General features: G+C 40.6%; 2 protein-coding genes across 8 annotated transcripts in view; both read left to right on the top strand.

Moving 5' to 3' along the window:
* The window catches only part of LOC306641943 (uncharacterized protein), a gene marked incomplete at its 5' end in the record, with an annotated part of 437033 nt that overhangs the window by 334837 nt on the left and 81729 nt on the right, over positions 1–20467 (top strand). The window lies entirely within an intron of this gene.
* Positions 1–20467, top strand: part of LOC306641184 (uncharacterized protein) — a 204142-nt gene that overhangs the window by 41994 nt on the left and 141681 nt on the right. For 2 of the 7 annotated variants that reach the window (XM_079106117.1, XM_079106119.1), the window contains exons 2-9: positions 5344–5458; positions 5608–5781; positions 7638–7744; positions 9155–9292; positions 11367–11428; positions 12356–12429; positions 14915–15063; positions 17553–17628. In XM_079106117.1, the coding sequence (XP_078962243.1) occupies positions 5344–5458; positions 5608–5781; positions 7638–7744; positions 9155–9292; positions 11367–11428; positions 12356–12429; positions 14915–15063; positions 17553–17628 (895 nt within the window). Of the gene's footprint in view, positions 1–203; positions 457–2706; positions 2795–5343; positions 5459–5607; positions 5782–7637; positions 7745–9154; positions 9293–11366; positions 11429–12355; positions 12430–14914; positions 15064–17552; positions 17629–20467 lie in introns of those variants that run through there. The other 5 variants (XM_079106114.1, XM_079106115.1, XM_079106118.1 and 2 more) reach the window with 5 other exon arrangements.

The following is a 20467-nucleotide window of genomic DNA, read 5'->3' on the forward strand; positions in this document are numbered from 1 at the left end:
ACAGCCCAGCCAATCAGAATGGTGTCAGGGGGCGCGCTCTGGCGTTTGGAAGGACGCCTGGCAACAACTGTCGCCCAGTGGCCAGCTGGCAAAGTGTGGAGCTTTTGCCTTTGGGGCGCTGTGAGCAGACTCGATTGGCTGGCTCGGTTGGAAGTGTTGTAGATTGAAGGGGAGATTTTTCGTTGAGTCGGGAGGAGGGGCGTCTCACCTCTGAGTCCCTCCCTGGCCCGGGCAGGCTCAGGAGCAGGGGCCCTCGGGCTCCTCTGCCGGCACTAGAATGGAGTGCCTGGGCTTTGGGTGCAGGCGGTGTCACAGAGGTCACTCCAGGAGGTACCGTTCGGGGTATGTCCCTGGAAATCGCGTCCTGAAGGCTGTGACTGTCGGTAAGGTGTCCAAAGTGGAGCGAATGCTCCGTCGTGGAGATGGTGGAATCAATGAGAGGGATGAGAAGAACCGGTAGGTCAATTGGGTGGAACCCGCTTGCAGGGGGACATGTGGGAGAAGGGAGCAGCCTCCAGGCTGTGCCCAGGAGGAGGCTGGAGAAGGACGGAGATCTCCCGAACCAAACTCTTGTCCTTTTGTGCTCTCTGACCCACCTTAGCCCCTGAGACCTGGAAATCTTGGAGTGGGTAGATTGTAGCCCAATTTAATGAGTAGCCACACAAAAATTGGGTTCCTATCCACTATTGAGTTGCCTGAGAGAGCCATTTCTTGATTATTTTAAATGCTTTTACCTAGTAAGATGAAGTAGACATGGCGTCTCGCTTTCCATGTTCTCCTTTACAAAACTCCTTATGTTGTATACATGGTAGAGGGAGAAATATTTTCAACATTCCTTCAAATTTTGAGCTGAAATTTGCCGTGCAGTGCGGTGTATGGCATGCAGCTTGTGGTAGAGGAACAGAGCTGGGGATAGAAACATAGAAGAAGTTGGATAGGGGAGTGTCACTGGAGATAGGACCTTGAGCATCCTGAAGTTTCACCCTACTTTGAGCCCACCCAGACACAAAGGCTGCTTCCCCCCCAACCCCCGGGCCCAAGCCTGTCCTGAGAATGTCTAGAACACTCAGGACAACTGCCAATGAAGTTTGACATTTGAAAGAAAAGTGGGCAGGTGCTGGCCCCGCCCAGGGCCTCATGCACCTGCTCGCGCGCTGAGGAACCCTCCACAGCCCAGCCAATCAGAATGGTGTCAGGGGGCGCGCTCTGGCGTTTGGAAGGACGCCTGGCAACAACTGTCTCCCAGTGGCCAGCTGGCAAACTGTGGAGCTTTTGCCTTTGGGGCGCTGTGAGCAGACTCGATTGGCTGGCTCTGTTGGAAGTGTTGTAGATTGAAGGGGAGATTTTTCGTTGAGTCGGGAGGAGGGGCATCTCACCTCTGAGTCCCTCCCTGGCCCGGGCAGGCTCAGGAGCAGGGGCCCTCGGGCTCCTCTGCCGGCACTAGAATGGAGTGCCTGGGCTTTGGGTGCAGGCGGTGTCACAGAGGTCACTCCAGGAGGTACCGTTCGGGGTATGTCCCTGGAAATCGCGTCCTGAAGGCTGTGACTGTCGGTAAGGTGTCCAAAGTGGAGCGAATGCTCCGTCGTGGAGACGGTGGAATCAATGAGAGGGATGAGAAGAACCGGTAGGTCAATTGGGTGGAACCCGCTTGCAGGGGGACATGTGGGAGAAGGGAGCAGCCTCCAGGCTGTGCCCAGGAGGAGGCTGGAGAAGGACGGAGACCTCCCGAACCAAACTGTTGTCCTTTTGTGCTCTCTGAATCACCTTAGCCCCTGAGACCTGGAAATCTTGGAGTGGGTAGATTATAGCCTATTTTAAAGAGTTGCCACACAAAAATTGTGTTCCTATCCACTATTGAGTTGCCCGAGAGAGCCATTTCTTGATTATTTTAAATGCTTTTACCCAGTAAGATGAAGTAGACATGGCGTCTCGCTTTCCATGTTCTCCTTTACAAAACTCCTCATGTTGTATACATGGTAGAAGGAGAAATATTTTCAACATTCCTTCAAATTTTGAGCTGAAATTTGCCGTGCAGTGCGGTGTATGGCATGCAGCTTGTGGCAGAGGAACAGAGCTGGGGATAGAAACATAGAAGAAGTTGGATAGGGGAGTGTCACTGGAGATAGGACCTTGAGCATCCTGAAGTTTCACCCTACTTTGGGCCCACCCAGACACAAAGGCTGCTTCCCCCCCCCAACCCCCGGGCGCAAGCCTGTCCTGAGAATGTCTAGAACACTCAGGACAACTGCCAATGAAGTTTGACATTTGAAAGAAAACTGGGCAGGTGCTGGCCCCGCCCAGGGCCTCACGCACCTGCTCGCGCGCTGAGGAACCCTCCACAGCCCAGCCAATCAGAATGGTGTAAGGGGGCGCGCTCTGGCGTTTGGAAGGACGCCTGGCAACAACTGTCTCCTAGTGGCCAGCTGGCAAACTGTGGAGCTTTTGCCTTTGGGGCGCTGTGAGCCGACTCGATTGGCTGGCTCGGTGGGAAGTGTTGTAGATTGAAGGGGAGATTTTTCGTTGAGTCGGGAGGAGGGGCGTCTCACCTCTGAGTCCCTCCCTGGCACGTGCAGACTCTGGAGCAGGGGCCCTCGGGCCCCTCTCCCGTCGCTACAATGGAGTGCCTGGACTTTGGGTGCAGGCGGTGTCACAGAGGTCACTCCAGGGGGTACCGGTCGGGGTATGTCCCTGGAAATACCTTCCTGAAGGCTGTGACTGTCGGTAAGGTGTCCAAAGTGGAGCGAATGCTCCGTCGTGGAGACGGTGGAATCAATGAGAGGGATGAGAAGAACCGGTAGGTCAATTGGGTGGAACCCGCTTGCAGGGGGCCAGAGCAGCTTGCAGGGGAACATGTGGACCTTGTGAGCAACTTCTAGACTGTGCCCAGGGATGAACAGGGAGAATGGGGATCTCCCCTCCCTAAGATAGTTTACTTTCTTGTGTATTGAACCTCCTCATCCTCTGTGTCCTGCAGTTTTTGGACGGGGTACTGCCTCACCATGCTGTTGTCAAGTCAAATCCTTTCTTCTCTTTTTGGAAAAGGGAAGATTGATCCAAGGGAGCGCCTTGCTAGACTCACAGGTGGAGCCAAACCTCAAGGCTTAGAAGAAGCTTTCTGAAGTTCAGTTTACCAAAATAAAAATAAAAATGCCTTGTATGTCAGCAAATTGCAGCTAAATCAATGTACTTTCAACATTTTTACAACGTATTTGTCTACACAGCTTCAAATACCAATGTGTTATGAAAACCCATTAGACTTAATAACTTATTTGGAGTGCATCTGTCAGAAGCAAAAATAGGTGATGATTGCAGGTGGCATAGATATGGACTGAAGTGGGACTATGTGTTTTGTGTATCAATTGGGAAAAAAAATCAGTTTTTTTCATGTACACCCTAATTCACTTGTCTCAGGTTACCAAAAATACATACAGAATGTTTAAAGAGTCATCATTTGCAGACAGTTGAATTATAACTGAAAATTTCATTTCCTTTTCTTAATAAAGGTTTCTTGTTTGTTTTCAGAATGTGTGGGTATTCAGTATCTTTCTCTTTGTTTTATATATATATTTTTTTTGCCTGCACAAATTTTAGTAATTCAGCATGTTAACATTTTTGGAGGTCATGTTTTTGGACGTTCCCTAAGGTCAACTGTGATCAAAAGTTTCTGGGTACTTCTACTTAGTGCAGAAACTGTAGTAAAGGAATATTACTAATGAAATTATCCTCAGGAAGAGCAGGTGTATGTATCTTGCATGTATCTGATTTTGCTTTCTAAATTTTGTGTTTTCATGTGTGTGGTTTGGTTTGGTATGTTCTACCAACTTTAAACCTCTGAAATAAAAGAAATCTCATTTGTACTTCCACATTTTAATATGGGTTCATTTTATCATATGTGTATGCTTTGACTTTGTACCAATTTAATACACACGTGAAGATAATATGTGAATCACTTATGTGCATCAGTATGGACATTGAAGAAAACAAATACACGTCAATTTTCATTAGTATTTAAAATATTTTATTTTAAAAATTTTGTCAAAAATATTGAGCTCACATATTCTCTTTGATTACTTTCAATCCATTTATTCACCAGACATAATCTGAACATGTGTTAGGTAGCAGGCAGATTGTCCTGTTTCTCAGGACCCTTCCATCATTAAACCTATCATGTCACTCTGCCCAGAGTAGCAAAGTGAGATACTAAAGTGAAGTGATGTGACTCAATTGCACTTGAAATGTTTTCTCCCTCCTTTCAAAACAAGGCATTTCTGAAAGTAGTTAATTGTAAAAGAAAAATGACACATTTTAATATATAACAGTCTTAAAGATGGGCGTTAAAAGTTTGCCACATCGTTTTCATGTATTCAATACCTATCAAATAAAATGAGTCACATTTTTATTTGAATCCCGAGTTATATTCACTTTAACATTTCTTGAAACTCAAAGGAAAATTTCCATTTTTGTTCTTGTTATTCAGTCCTTCCCGTACACTGTAATTTTACCAGTCAAACTTAATCAAATGCCAAGCTTATGAGGGGAGGTCTCATGGATGTTTTCTTTGTATCAGTTTCACCTAACATAAGGCACCATGGATTGTGATGATCTTTTGAGTTTGAAGAATATTTCATGAATGCTGCCAAATATAACAGGAGAATAGCATGAATTCCAAGTGAAATTCCAATAGTGATGATATTCAAATATAAGAAGAGCCTCTTGTACTGATTGCAATACTTTATTCAAATTATCTGAGCAGCAGGTCTACTTTTGTTATTTTACTTCATGGAGACATTATCATCGTGAAGTAGGAGACAGCCTGATAACCACAATAGATGTGGTTATCACAATAGACAGTATTGAACTGTCATTTCTCCTGCAATTTCTAAATCATTGTCCTAAATTCTCTCCTATGCATCACTTTGGTATCCTATTAGGTAACTACTCTTCATTCCCAGTTGATGGGTGAGGACAGAGAAAGAGAAAGGCTAGGTAATAGCCAGTCAGTAACAGAACTTAAAGTAAGACCCCAAGTGAGGTTCTACCGACAGTGAAGGCCATGTTCTTCTATTTCTGTTAGACTAAGCTGGGGATGTACCTCAAGGGTGCCATGCTGCTTAGCATGAATGAGGTCCTGGGTTGTGTCCTCAGCACAATAGCCCCAGCCCCTCGCTCAGTCCCTTCAATAGGTGATATTTTCTGTATAGTTTCTGCAGAAAATAATTGAATACTTTTTGGGAAGTGGAGGAGGTATGTGACATTTAACATACTTTAATTTCCAATTTATGACTAATTTTTAATTTTGTGATAGTGTGTACATCTTCCTGAAAAGTCCTTTCATTTTCATAGGACTGCTCTGCATTATGCCTGTGTCTATGACCAGCCCAAAGTGGTGACACTCCTGATAAAGATGAATTATGATGTCAACATCTGTGACGATGACAAGAGCACAGCACTCATTAAGGTATATAGTAGCTGAAGATGGGTTTGAATAGAATTCTAGAATGAAGGTGCATTGTTTTTTCACTCAAATGTGATTAGTTGGTAAACCTGTGGCATGTTAAACTTGAATTCCTGGAACTGACGATCCTTTCCTTGGTGCAATCCTGACAGGCTGTACAATTCCAGGCGGAGGAGTGTGCCATGATTTTGCTGCAGTCTGATGCAGATCCAAATGTGATGGACGCCAGTGGCAACACTGCTCTTCACTATGCCGTCTACAGTAAGAACACGTGCGCAGCAGCAAACCTGCTTATGCACAAGGCGATGATTGAAGCAAAAAACAAGGTATATTTAGATCAACTTTATTTACAGTTATTTGACATCCATTTCTTTTAATAGTGATACACCTGGACAATTTCAATTTTATCCTTTCAAAGAAGTACTGCAAGTTACAGTTTCCTTTAAAGTTAAATACTTAATAAAAGAAGAGAAATTTTAGATGTAATTTTTTACAACCTTATGAACCAATTTTTTCCAGTAAGTGTAAAACAGTGCAGGAGACCAGCATGTGCCTTGGAAATATTCTTCAAGTGTGTGTGTGTGTGTGTGTGTGTGTGTGTGTGTGTGTGTGTGTGTGTGTGTTGCTGGGGATAGAACACAGGGGTGTTTTTACCACTGTGCACTTTTTTCATGGTTTTTAATTCTTTTTTTTTATTTGCTTTTTAAATTTGTTGTTTGTAGTGATACATGAGAGTGAAATGAATTTTGACATATTTGACATATTGTGCATACTGGAGAGCAGTCCTCTCTTAGTTTTATATGAGGCAGAGTCTTGCTAAAATCCCCAGAGAGGTTTTCAATTTTTATTCTCCTACCCAAAGCTACTCAGCAGCTGGTACTTCAGGAGTGTAGCCCTGCACCCAGCCTGGAATTGGGCTTGATCTTAAAATGCAAACCAAAGAAAGACTTTGATAAGCAAGCAGAATTTCATTACTGTTGACAAGTAGTATAAAAATGACTTATCTCTCAGTGGTTAGTCTCAATTAGGGGAAAAGGCAAGTAAAAGAAATGAGAAATAAATAAGACCTATATGAAAGTTATGTAGTTGGGGAAAAGGAGAAAAAAGGGTCTGGTTGACTTTTGAAAACCAATTCCGTTTGCGTATGAACAGGGTCTTTTAACATTTGTGGAAAGTATGAATTCCTTGTTTGTGAGTGAAACTTTCCGAGTTGGAAACATGCACAGGGATTCATTTTAGGAGGAGTCAGATGTGAGGTTGAGGAGGTGCTACAGAAGAGGGACGAGTAGATAATTGACTGTCAAATTGTCCATTTCTGGCAGAGGGAGCCACCTGTAGAAGAGTTGAAGCCCTTCTATGAAATCTGTAATGCCTTACTGGGAAGGGGGAGAGATTTTCATTTTTATTTTTGATAGCATGACAGTTAGGCATTATTACTGGACAGGTCTCGCACTTTTCCCCTGTCTGGGAAAATCATGGAGTATTTTCTGTACTTGCCTATCTTATATATAACTGAAATGAAAATGATCATTTAAGAGCTTGCGGATATTAGAGCTCCTTGACACTCTAATTCCTAAAGTATTAGTGATTCCCACCAATGACTGTTGCCCCGTCGGCATTAAGAAATGTTAATTCTCACTGGCCGTAGAATATACCATTTTGTAATATTTCAGAAACAGGTATTCAAATAATCTTTCTGTGCTGGTACAGTGCTTCTGGGAAAGTAAGTATGCTTCAGAGTATACAACGAGAAACCCTGCTGTGAAGATGAGCATCTAACTCTTCCATTCAATAGAAATACTTGAACATTTTATTACTAAATGTTAAGGTTCCTGTCTCCAAGTCAAGGATAGAGCCCCTGCCCTCAAACAGGTGTAGGTCAGGTGTGGAGCGATCCTATTAGTGCATAGTACCGTGGTAAAGAATGTTTCCTGGAGTCAGTCAGTGTTTCCAGTGAGTTGTGGAGATGGCTGAATGTCCTTTTGGCAACATAGGCAGGGGAGGGCCACCTCAAAGGGAAGGAGCGGCACTTGTCAAAGTGCAGTGGTCTAAGGAGGAAGAGCTACTGTGTGTTTTCTCTCTTTATTATAAATTCATTTTCCTATGGTCCTTTATAGGATTTGCAGTTCAGTTGTTACAATCTACACCTGTGTGAATCTGAAGTGTTCCTGTTTTCTTATAGGACAGCCTCACTCCACTATTGCTTGCAGTGAAAGAAAACAATCAGCAAATGGCAGAATTCCTAGTGGACATGGGAGCGAGCATCCATGCGACGGATCATCATGGAAGGTACAGGCTTTTACTTCTCTTCTGCTCCTTTTGACCTTAGTGTGGTGTAAAATGGTAAGAATACATGAGTCAGGAATGTTCCACTAATGGGAAGAAGTCCATTATCCTACAATGTTTAGGGCATCGTAAGCGCTTTCAGCATAAACCATCAGTTGTCAATTATTAAGGGTGGGAAACACAACACCACACAACATTATTCTTTTACCATTGCAGTGAAGAGTGATGTTTTGTTATTTATCATCAGATTTTGTTGCAACTGTGCTTTTCCAATTAGTTAATGGTATTTCATAGTATTTCGATTAGCTTTGAAAATTGGTACTTTTCATTGGCATTTGAGTATTGAATTTCCCATCCTTGTCATCTGATTTTTAAACCTTTGCTTTTTTTATACTTGCCTGTAGAATTCTGAGGTTTAAAGCAGTGTTCCAAATCATTTTGTCTTTTGGATGCTGTTTGAATTAAATTGCTTTTCATGAAAAGGATTGACACTTGGGTGTCTTTATAGGACATTTGATTGCTGTTATCTGCTGGTGTTCCTGTTTTCTTTTTTGAGTCTTAACAAATTTTGATGTTGTTCTTAATTGGAATGGTGATATTTAAGAACAACAGCCTAAACTAGTTAATCGTTGGCTTCCCTCAGGAAAAGTCATACTTTTTTGACAAAGGGAAAAGTTATAGTTGACTATTCAGTTAACACAAGACTGGGTTTACTTACTTGTTAGTTTTTACATGAGAGTTGTACTACCTTGGTAATATTACCTTTCAACAGATATGTTTCCTGTTGTGAAAAGGATGATAATCTAGCCCTGTGAAGTGGCTGTAAGTTTTATACAATAGCACATTGTTTGCAGTCTACAATATTTTATCAACATCATTACATGCAACACCTATGACCAGCATTCTGAAGCCTATTTTCGCATGAATATTGTAATACTATATTTTTAGTAAGCATACTCATTATTCTTATAAACATACTGTCAGTGTATTACTACTATCATTACTATTCCAATTTTAATCCTGAAGTTCAGTTTTATTTCTTAGATTTTCAGCTGTTTATGAATTACAGCACAAGAATGTATTCTGGGCAAATAGTAGAGACGCGTTCTCTTCAGTTCTTCCCTATTTCAAATAAATGACTTCAGCCTAGTCCACCAAAGGACATTAAATTAGTAAATTCTACACTGTATGACCGGAGTGGGTCAAGACACTTCCTGTAGCCTCCTTTTATCCCTGACGTTCTTGTACATAGATGAACCCTGAAGAGCTCTAGAGGTTTGTTTCTGTTTGCATGTGCAAATGGTTAATGTTACAGGGACAGGCAAGATATGAAACTGGTAGTATAGATCAGGTGAGCTGTTGGAATAACTTCATTAAGGTTCCTGAGGTGAAGTCCTTTCTCTGCTCTTTTAGAACATCACTGATGCTCGCAGCAGGACACAAAAGCAAAGGAACAGTCAGGCTGCTGCTGCAAAAAGGAGTTGATGTGTGTTTGAAAGATCGCTCTGGTAGGACCGCATTGTCCTATGCAGTCAATTGCAGTGATAACCTGTAAGTGTTTACATGAAATGCTACTTTCTATTGAAAGGGGGATTGAAGTCATTACAAGAGTTGCACCTTCTACATGAGGTTTCAGCTGAATTCTGGTAGTTCTGGTAATTTGGCAAAGCAGCCATGAAACCAAAATCACTAAACAAAGTTAGAGAAGTCAGACGTTGCAAAGGTTGTAGTTTTCTTTCAGAACTTTGTTCCATCCAAGAGCTGGGATTTGACACTAGGGACTCAGGCATGTTAGGCAGGTTCTCTTGTTCTCTGCAGAACACCCAAGCCCTACCTCAGGACTTTGAAGAGCTTATGGTTATGCATCCTGATATCATCCAGAACCCCTTTGCATGGGGTTCCAAGAGTGTCACCTATTTGATGTTGAATTAGTTCCATTTAATAAGAAATCTTGTGAATTTCCTGTTAAGAGCTGGTACCTTCAACCATACCTCCCTAATTTTTTCCAGAAGCTAGGGCTGTCCTTTAGTCAAGGAAAACATCCCTCTTTCACAAGTAGGGTAGAGGAAAAGGACATCATTATCACTCCTTTGATACTACTGTTACAATGATGCCCTTGAAATTTTCTCTTGCATTTAGGTAAAAAAATAAGCTCTACTGCCAGGTTGCACTAACTGATCCAGACCCCCTCACTGTTCATGGTAATGCATGCATAGACTTAAAAGTCAGACACTTTTTGAATTCATGTTCATTTGTGCTTCCTCACTATTCCCAAAGTGGAATCACAGGCATTGGCATCTGGACCTATTATTTTAGCCACATACAGTGAGGAAACTGACCTTTCTCACTTAGTGTCAGAATTGCATGGAGCTGACAAATTATTTGGGACTTTTCTGATGAGTTATGCTATGAGGCATGATTCTAAACCTTCAGATAGGTTTCAGAAATGTTGCAGGAGGTAATCACCCCTGTGTTTCTTCTGTGTCCCCAGATCTGCAGCCAACGAGCCTTTGCATGTGTTGAGAACTTTTTCTTTGGTCATGGGAGGAGCAATATCTTCTTTCCCTGGGTTGGGTTCCATCATTCCATTGTCCCTCAAGTGATCATTTTCCTGTAGTAATGAAACTCTCCCAATGGTATATATCCCTCAAGTTTTTTCAAATATTTTAAAATTAGCCTCATGAGGAGGATATGGAGCACAATTTTATGAAATTGAAGAAAACTTGAATTTAAGAGAGCTAAACTTCATCATGTTTCAGTACTCTTTCCACATAAAGCCGGTTTTGCGTTCCAAGTCACTGGATGTAAACGCGAAGATTAAGCATTATTCGAACAAAGAGCTCGAGGTTCAGAGTTTGAATAGGTAGGAAAGGAGTAGGAATAGTCCAAGTCATGTGTCAACATTCATTATTTTTCTACCCTGGGTGTGACTGATTGACCCAATCACAGGTGACAATTATATTGTTTAATGGGATGATACATTTATAAATTGATTTACCAAGCATTGCGTAGCTGACTTCTCTGAAATTCTAGATTCAGAGAATAACTGATGAGCCAAGTTAGGACTTGGTCTTTTCTGAGTACTTCAATATTGGAACATGAGGGAAAACACAGCTTGATCCTTGTCTGCAATTCCTGTATACTGCAGAATAGGGAAAAAATTATTACTTTGCTTTCCTCTTTCTCTGAGCATGGTTTTATAACATTCCATTGAATCTCCAACCTGGTGAACTGAAGCAGTAAAATCCATATTGTTGAAAGAAAACACAGGGAAATGACTTGTTTAGCAACAATAGGCTGGTGTTTAGAAGCTGGAACTTCTTCTGAGTTCAGGGTACTTTCTGGCCCAAGAGGTCATGGATAGCATGACCTCATTGAAAATACCAGTATCATGTGCCAAACCATAAGGTCTTTGATTTATGTCTGCCTCACTTTCCCTTTTTGTCCTCTCATTACTGTCTTAAAAAATATTTGTTGATTTTGGCAACTTGAAGTGTGTGTGATAAAGTTCTGTTAATAGATCTGACTGTGTGATCTGGTCTCATTCATTTGATATATTTGCTAAATGTTTTCCAGATCAGTATTAAAATAGTAATTTTATTTATTACTTTTTTGCACATATCAGTAAAGAAATAGCTGTTGCATATGAAGAAAAGCAACGTGAAATGTTTCAAAATAAATACCCAGGTAAGACTGTTCAGGAATTACTCTTAATAACTTTTATGTATGTATGTGTGTGTGATGATGAGGATTGTGAACCCAGTGTGTCCCGTGTGCTAGGCAAGCACTGTGCCACTGTGCCACAATCCTAGCCCTGTGAATTACTCTTGGTTCTACTGGCCTAGATAAAAATGGAAGTGTACAATATTGAAACCACAAACGAGCAAACTAAAATATCAAAGAATGAATTCTATTGTAAATATGAACCAGTGGGTTTTTTTGATGGTTTTTTATTCAGTATGACCTAAGAATATAAGGTTTAAAATTCGTTAAGATGAAACAATATTTTCTATAGTAAATATCCAAATTTTCATTGTAGTCCTGAAATCCTGTGTTTTCAGATCAGTAAGAAAGAGTTTTATGAGTTGTGTTGTCTCATTAGTTTCATTTTAGCCAATTATAGTCCATGGAAAATCAAAAGTTCCTTTTAGTTTTCACAGTATATATTTTCAAATTAGTGAATAGATACTGTGACACCATTATCTATGCCACAGGCCAAGTGATTTATGTCATCACAACAGGATGAAGTATTCTATGAATATTATGGATTCTTCTCTTCAGAATAGAATCAAACTGTTTAGTGTATTTTCAAGATGTTTAAATTAGGAACTAATATATCTATGCTGTTGCATTCAATTTTAGCTGTTTCTGGTGTTATGGCAACTAGGTCTTGCTGAAATAGACAGTGACTTTAGCATCAGTAGGTGTCTTTTTACAAATGAATTCCTTCTTTGTGTATGTAAGCATCAAAAATTTAGGTGATGGTTAAAGTTAAATTCTTTGAGAAAATAAAAGTAGACCTTTGTCTTGAAACTTTTTTTATAGTTTTATAAAGACTCAGTTTGTAGGTATTCTACATTGCTTCTTTTAACTAAAAGTATATGGATTTGTCAGCAGAAGTACTTGCAGCAAAGACATCAGAGGAAGAACAGGCAAGACTTGATGTGTGTGAAGTTAACGAACTAAAGGTATGTTTTCAATGACTATTCTGCTTTAATCATGTTTACTTTGTTTTCATAATGAAGATAAAGCCAAGGGAAATTACTGTTGAGCCTTGCCCTTTAGAATCAAAAGATCATAGTTTGATGTTTAATATTAAAACACTTGTAGCTGGTTGTCAAGTTAAAGTATTCTTAAAATCTACAATAACTTGTAGCCAAAGTCCATCCTTGGAATAGAGGCATTAATTCCTCTGTATACTGGATGGACTTCCATTTGTCTAGCATTGTTACAAAGTGCAGAGGACCCCTGGGAATTTGAGTCTCAGGTTGTGGGAAATATTCTCATAATGTCATAATCTTTGCTCCTTAATCATGGGAAGGCGTTCTGGCATTTGTCCAAGTGGCCTGTGAACAGGGAAAGTAATGTAGTAGAGGTGGTTGGTAAAGAGTTGTTACTTGCTCAGAGTATCTTGCTGTGTTGATTTAGAGAAAAACTGTTTTCATCCAAGTGAACAATCAAGAGAATATTGGGAAGAGAGTGAGAAAGTACAACAGGAGTGAGTAGGGATACAAAAATGTATTTCAGTTTGAGCATCCCAGCTAATATTCTGAATGTTTGTTGTGCTTCAAGGTTATAGGTTTTTTATGTTTTGTCAAAATATTGAAAGCATACTTCCAGGATGACTTTAGATACTTAAAAACTAGTGGGGCTCTGTGGGCCCGGTGTGAAGGGGCTGGGGTTGGTAGTAAAGTGGCACACGGGACAAGCTGGATTGTGGGAAGGTGGCTAAGCTATTTGTCAAGTCAGGGGGACCTAGCTGACCATATCCAGGGGACCCAGCTTTCCTGGGCCAGGTGGATCAGGGCCAGGTGCTCGGTCCTACTGGTTGATGCTGAACCTTTGTGCCAGGCCAGGTGGGTCTCTTGGCCAAGTGACAGCTTGGCATGCAGGGCTGTGGGCTGATACTGAAGCTAAGGGTCTAGTAGGCAGAGCAGTGAGCTTGGTTGGGGGACTGGAGGGTTGAGAGATTAGTGAGGGGGTGGTGTACTGGTGAAGAAATTGGCAGGTCCTGAAAACCCTGGGACCAGTGGGCATTGGACTGAGGTGGGAGTCAGGGAAACAAATGTTTATGCTGCCACACTTTTCAGAAATCACCAGTCCCATGAGTTTTGTGGGTTTTTTTTATTCATCTGTGTACATGATTTTCTTACATCATTAAATGTATTTCCATTTGAGCATTCCAACTCATATTGTATACATTTGTTGTGCTTTCATAGTTACAGATTTTCAGTGTTTGTCAAAATTTTGAAAGGATAGTTCCAACATGACTTTAAATATTTAGAAACAACTGTATATGCTTCCACACTTTAAAAAAAAACACCAGTCTCTTGCATTTTTTTGAATCAGCTGTTTACATGGTGGTGTTATAAAAAGATGGGTAAATTTAGACGTGTGGTTTCATCACATTAGGAGCACACACCCCCAGCCAAACACTTGGTACATGACTTCCACGTTAGAAGACAAGGTTTAAGGTATACTGAGTTTTATAGATAGAAACACAAAAACAAAGAACACCCATTGAGAGATATTATGTAAGAGATAAGTAGATGAGGCTTCCTATTGTTCTCCAATACATCCAATTACTTTAAGTAAATTACACATGTAATGTATCTGATGGGATGAAATTTATCTGAATGATTTGATGAAATTTCTGACCCAGCATAGTGGAATCAATGGAATCATTCCCTTGGGGTTTTTCCCATAAAATGGTAGGTCACGACACTAGGAGTGTGGATGGGATCATTTAAACTTTCTTGGTTTTTCCCATATTATAAGTAGAATATCAAGCTAGATATTTCCACATCCTCAGGCTGTGTGATTTTCCTGATGGTTATTGATTGTGAAATCAGAAAACAAGCTCATTTTCCAGTGTTGTGTATTAGCAACTCTGCAGTTTCCCTCTGTCCCTCGTTCTGTGGTAACTTTGGCCTTAACTTCAGTGACAACCATTCCCATTTTTAAAACCCCAGAAGCCAAATGAGAAAAGTGGTAAAGGCAGTGGTGGAAAGAGTAGCTTAGTGTGGAATCAGGAATGTTGCCTATCGCTCCTGAAGCCTCATGAAGTCATGTTCTCTAATCTGCCTCTCGAATGTCAGATCAGGTACTAAAGACAGAAGAGGACAACAATCGTGTTCTTCTCTTTTTCCTCCTGCGAGTCACATGGGGATTGAAAACATTAGGTGCCAAGAGAGGATGAAATTAAAGCATAGTATGAACAATGTCCCTTTTTACCTTTTGGAACATGGTTTCTTTCACTCAAAGAGAAATGAAGCAGAATCTATAAATATTGATTGGAGGGTATTTAGAAAATTATTAAAGTAAGCACCTATTTCCTTTTTACTTAACGAAGACATGACAATTCCACAAAGCCAGGTTCTAATGTCAAGGAAAACAGAAATGTGCCTTTTGTTGAAAAGTATCATCTCCCTCACTATCAATCTTTCCTGAAAGGATGAACAACACTGCAGGGAACCTGAAATAGAGAAAATTGAAACCCCAGCGATGTGGGAAGGTGGTGGTGCTGCTTCTGCCTCTAGTGATGATGAACTTCAAAAACCCAATAGACAGCAGTTGGCTCTTGAGAAGGAACATCATGATCAGTAAGACTATGGAAATATTTCCCAGTAGATAATAGTTATTAATTTTTAAAATGAATTCTAAATTGGGCTATCTTAAAATTGTCAAATTTTATACCTTTGTTAGGGCTATTCTTCCTTGCATGAGTCTCAGAACAAGGTAGCCAAACAGGGAGGTGCCAGTTCTTTACTTGTATTAACACATAGTTCAACTACATTAATAAGTTTGTCATTCATGTAGTTGTCTCACATGTTGGCAAATGTGAGGAAAATGATGTTCTTACACATTATTAGTAAATGGAATTTGAAAAACCTGTTTGAAGAGTGATTTTTGAGCATGTATCAAAATCTCAAGTATATCATTCTTTTCTTTTAGAAGCTTCATTACTAGAATGAATCCTTCTAGGTCAGATAAATGTGACTTCAAATCATTACATGCATGCATATGATAAGGGTGACTGTGTTTAGATATATCATATGTCCATGAAGGATAATATGTATGCTAAGGATATTTATATAAACATGTTGGGGGAAACTTATCAACATTTCATGAAGGGTGTGTCGTACTATCAATCAGAAATTGGGAAACCTTTTTTGGCAAAATCTCAGGTAGTTGGTATTTTCTGCTCTGTGGATAATTGGGTCCTACAGGTGTGGCTACATTCCTCCCAACCTGCATGTATAGGGGCTGGGCTGTTCCTCAGCAACAGAGTGCTTGGACAGCATACAGGTTGCCCCCAGTTGGATTACCACCACCCCAGAAACCCTTCCCCCAACCACAAATCTTTACCTATATAGGCAGTGTGCTGTATTTGGCCCACAGACAGTAGTTTCTTGACCCTTTCCTCTATTGGGATGGTCATATGATTCCTGTTCTTAATTCTGTTTAAGTGATGAATCACATTTATTGATTTTCCTTAGGTCAAACCATCCTTGCATCTCTGGGAGGAAGATGCATGGTGTATTATCTTCTTACTGTGCTTTTGCATGCATTTTGCATTGAACATATGAATTTTTGCATCTATCTTCTTTATCAGGGATTTTGATGTGTAGTTAGTTGTCTTTCCTTGGTGTATCTTTGTCAGGTTGTGGTATCAGGTTATGGGTTCGTGCAGTGTATCTGGGAGTGTGCCCTTTGAATTTTAGGGAATAATTTGAGAAAGACTGATGTTACTACTCTTTTAAAGATCTGGCAGAATTCATCTGAAAATCCACTGGTCCTGTCTTTTCTCTACTGTTAGGCCTTTAAATGTGGTTTCAAGCTCATTAATCGATATTGGTCTGAGGGTTTCTGCCTCTTCCTGGCTCAACACGGGCAGGTCATATGTGTCTAGAAATTTGTCAGTGTCTTCTAGATTTTCCAGTGTGTTAACATTTCCACAATAGTTTCTAATGATCCTCTGGATTTCAAAAGCATCTGTGCTATTATCCCCTTTCTCATCTCTGTTGTTGTGGATTTGTACTTCTCTTCCTTTGGTTAGTTTGGCTATGTGTTTACCAATCCTCTTTATCATTTCAAGTATCCAACTCCCTGTTTTTTCATCTCTTTGTATTTTTTCCCAATTTCATTAATTTTTGCTCCAGTCACTTTGGACCCCTGTCTTCTACTGGTTTTGCAGTTAGTTTTTCCTTTGCTAAGGTGTTGATTTGTAGCGTATGAGTTTACATATTTGGACCTACTTTTTAAAATTGTAGGTACTCAGTGGTAAACACTTCCCACTAATTGTTTTCATACTGTCTCAGGTGTATTGGTTGGGGTGTGGGGATGTGGCTCAGTTAGGTAAAGTGCTTGCCTGGCAAGCATGAGGCCCTGGGTTCAAATCCCCTAGCACCAAAAAAGAACACTCTAGAAATATTGATTCCTTTTATGTTTTCTCTTCTTTCTTCAAAATATATCTTTCTTCTTTGGTCCATTCTTTACTTCAAAGAGTATTGTTCAAAATCCTTCTGTTCATATGGTTTGCATTATTTTTCTTGCTGTTGAATTCTAAGTTAATTTCATTAAGGTCTGATAGGACCTTAATTATTGACTTTTTGTGTTAGCTGAGACTTACATTGTGAGATATGAAGGAGAGTTTGGTTGGTTACAGGAATCCTGTCTGGGAATTGTTTTCCTTTAGATCTTGAAACATCTCATTCCAGGCCCTCCTTCATTTTCGGGTTTGAGTTGAGAAGTCAAAAGTGAGCCTTGTTGACTTGCCCATCAGTATGAGTTGTTGTCATGATTTTTGTTTTGGGGATTGGATGCAGGGGAGTTACCCACTAAGCCACATCCCCAGCACTTCTTAGTTTGGTCTCAGTAAGTTCCTTAGGGCCTCACTAAAGTGCTGAGTCTGGTCTGGATCTTGCAATCCTTCTGCCCCAGCCTCCCAAGTTCCTCGGATAACAGGTGTGTTGCCACCATGTGTGGCAGAATATCCTAATTTTAAAAAACATTTTGAAGTGCTTGCTTTCTACTGGTGATACTGAGGGGAAGTTTTGCAATTACTGACTTAAATTCTGTCACTTCACAGGACAAAAATCGATATGGACAATGAGAGGGACATTGTCGAAGAGATTCTGCGCAATCAAATTTTCTATGAAAAGGAGGTGAGTATGGCAATAGAGAAAAATGAATTCTCAGGTATTTTCTCTATTCCTCTTCAAATATTTGGAATATTTATATGAATACATATTTTGAAATTTCAGTATGTATGTCATGGGAAGTATTGAAGAGATGAGTTTTAATATGTATTTGTATGCATTCCATATTTTAATATACTTGTGAGATTGAGTGTACATGCATTTGGGAAGTGGTGGTGGTGTTTTCTAAATGAGATTGAATTCCCAATGAGAACTCTCTTCCAGGGATATTGCATATTGAATTATTTGACTTTCTGTCCATCATGGAAGGTTTTTATCTCATACTCAATTATGTAGGATTGTTTGGGTGGATACAATAAGCTTGGTTTTCACCTGATTTTTTTTTTGTTTGTTTGTTTTTTGAGGATATTAGAGATATGTTTCGAAGCCCTCCTGTCTTTTAATGTCGGCACTGATAAATGAGTTGAAATTCTAATTGGCTTACCTGAAAATGCAACCTTCTGTTTTCTCTTCCAGGTTTTCACACTTCCATCCTCATTGTGTACATTAGACGTTCTCATTTTAATGTATTTTGGAGAGCATTATATTCCTAAGGTTTAGGCAATTTTCTGATATCTTTTTACAAACCTTGTTCATTCCCTTAGTCTGTGCTTAGGTACCTTTGTCCACACCAGCCATTCTTAGATGTGTTCTCTTAATCTTATCCCAGATTTCTATTGTATTCTGTGCACTGTATCTTAATGCCTATTCTATGTTGAAAGCATTACTTTGCAGATAATAAATTTTACCTTCAGGGCTGGAGAATGTGTTTTCTGTGTGAATTAATCTTTTCTAGGAATTCTCTGTTTCTTTTTTAGACTGACTCTCTTTATTGAAATATTTCTCATTCCATATTTTTCTCTATAATTCATTCCTTACACTTCTTTCACAGTTTATCAATCATTTTAAATATGAATTTTAAAATTCCTTGTCCAACATTTTGTTCTCATTGTTGTCAGCAAGGTCAGTTGTTGAAATTTCTGGACAGTTAGTGAAGCTTGCTCCCCTTTTCCTCTGGTCTGCGTGTCTTCCCATGTTCTGGGATGATTATCTCTTATACTTTTGTGTAAGGGATTATTTAGTGAGCTCCTTACTCTTAAGTGCCCCAGATAGGGCAAACAGCCAGGTATTGTTCTCCCGTACCATGTGTATACTCAGCTGTTCCCAGTATCAGCACCACTTTGTGATCAGATATTAAACTCTTGTTACTACAGTCACATCAGATCAGCACAATCTACCAGCAGAACTTTGTGGGGAACATGTAGAAAATGCTTCCATGCTTCCTTTCATCCAGGTATAAAATTGTGGTAGTAGTCTGCAATAAGTCAATAAATATGTTATTAAAGATAGTAAAATGACCTTTATAATATAGCTGCTGAAAAGGGAAGGAAATGATTTGGAAAAGTAAAGCAGAGAGAGAAAAGTTGGAAAAGTGTAATAGAAACCAAGGTATAAAAAAGGAAAGATAGGGAGGGTGGATGTGAGGCAGGAACAGCTAACTCAAGAAGAAAAAGAGGGAGTGAGGAGAAAGTGTAATAGACCCAACCTAGTGAAACAAAGAGTTATTTCAAGTAGAGATAAAAGTCTAGGAGGCCTTCTCTTGTCCTTGGTGTATCTGCATACCTACTGTGTTTCTGCTCAGTTACAGGGATCGTGCCTGATTTTCTGTGACTTCACTGCCTGTTTAATTTTTTTCTGTAAGGGAGTGTATTTGTGTGAGCTCTCCTGAAGGAGAGCTGTGTGAGTCCTGTGAGTCCAGTGCTGTCACATCCAGAATGGGCTCCCCATGCCTATTTTGATGTGTGTGGGGGTTGTGGTGGTCTAAGTTAGAGGCATATCAGCCTCTTTGCTGTGGTGCTGGGTGTCTCATGGTGGGTACATAAGGATCTGCTGCAATCAGGTCACAGGTCAGTGGGTTTCTATTAGGGTACGCTGGGAGGTAGCTAACACACATGAGGTTCACCTTTATAAGCCACTTTGTGGCTTTTACTGGCACTATGTATGCCCCCGGTTCTCTGCTGACTGCTTGGTGTTATCCTCAAGAGCTGTCTTCTTCTGTGAGTCTGAATGAGAGTTAACTGGCAACTCTGGGACTTAGAACTTTGTGTCCTCCTTGTGTTGGTGCGGCACATGCACTATTTTCCAGGTTGCTATGTTTTTCTCACCGGCTGTTTTTTGTTGTTCAACCCAGGGGCCTGAGCCTGGGTGCTTGGGTGTGTTATGCTGCATCATCTGGCTGCTCCTCTTGGAAGCAGGAGTGCAGGATGCAGGGTTCATGTCTGTCACTGATGGCGTGGAATGCTGAGCACCCACTCCTCTGCACAGGGTCATCTTTCAAGTAGCACAGAATGTTGTGGCTGTCCTCAAGTGTGGGCCTTGTGTTTGAAGGCTTTTTGTGTGTGATCTGTGGCATAGCAGGCTCCATCCTGGTTGATGTAGAACACAGGGGTACCACCCTGAGTCTGGGGCAGAACATCAGTTTTCCTGCCTGTGTTTGAGCTCCTGTTGCCACTGGTGGTAATACTTTGGAGCCAAGTCACCTTTGCTGGGACTTGTGTAGAGTTGGTAAAATTACTTGCTGGATTTCTGCCTCTGTGGAACCCCCGGCTATGCAATCTCTGTGGGCTGTGGCTGTCACAGAAGCCTCTGCCCTGACTAGGACATCCCTCCATGGATGTTCCAGTCACCATGATTGGGGATAGCATGCCAGTTGATCCCTCCTGTACTGAGGTCCTGCAAGATCTGAGTTGAACTTAATAATCTTTTGGTTTTACATCTTGAGATTTATTAGTCTTTATAAGGAAAT

This window comes from Sciurus vulgaris (genome assembly GCF_902686455.1).
Source record: "Sciurus vulgaris genome assembly, chromosome: 12".
NCBI lineage: Eukaryota > Metazoa > Chordata > Mammalia > Rodentia > Sciuridae > Sciurus > Sciurus vulgaris.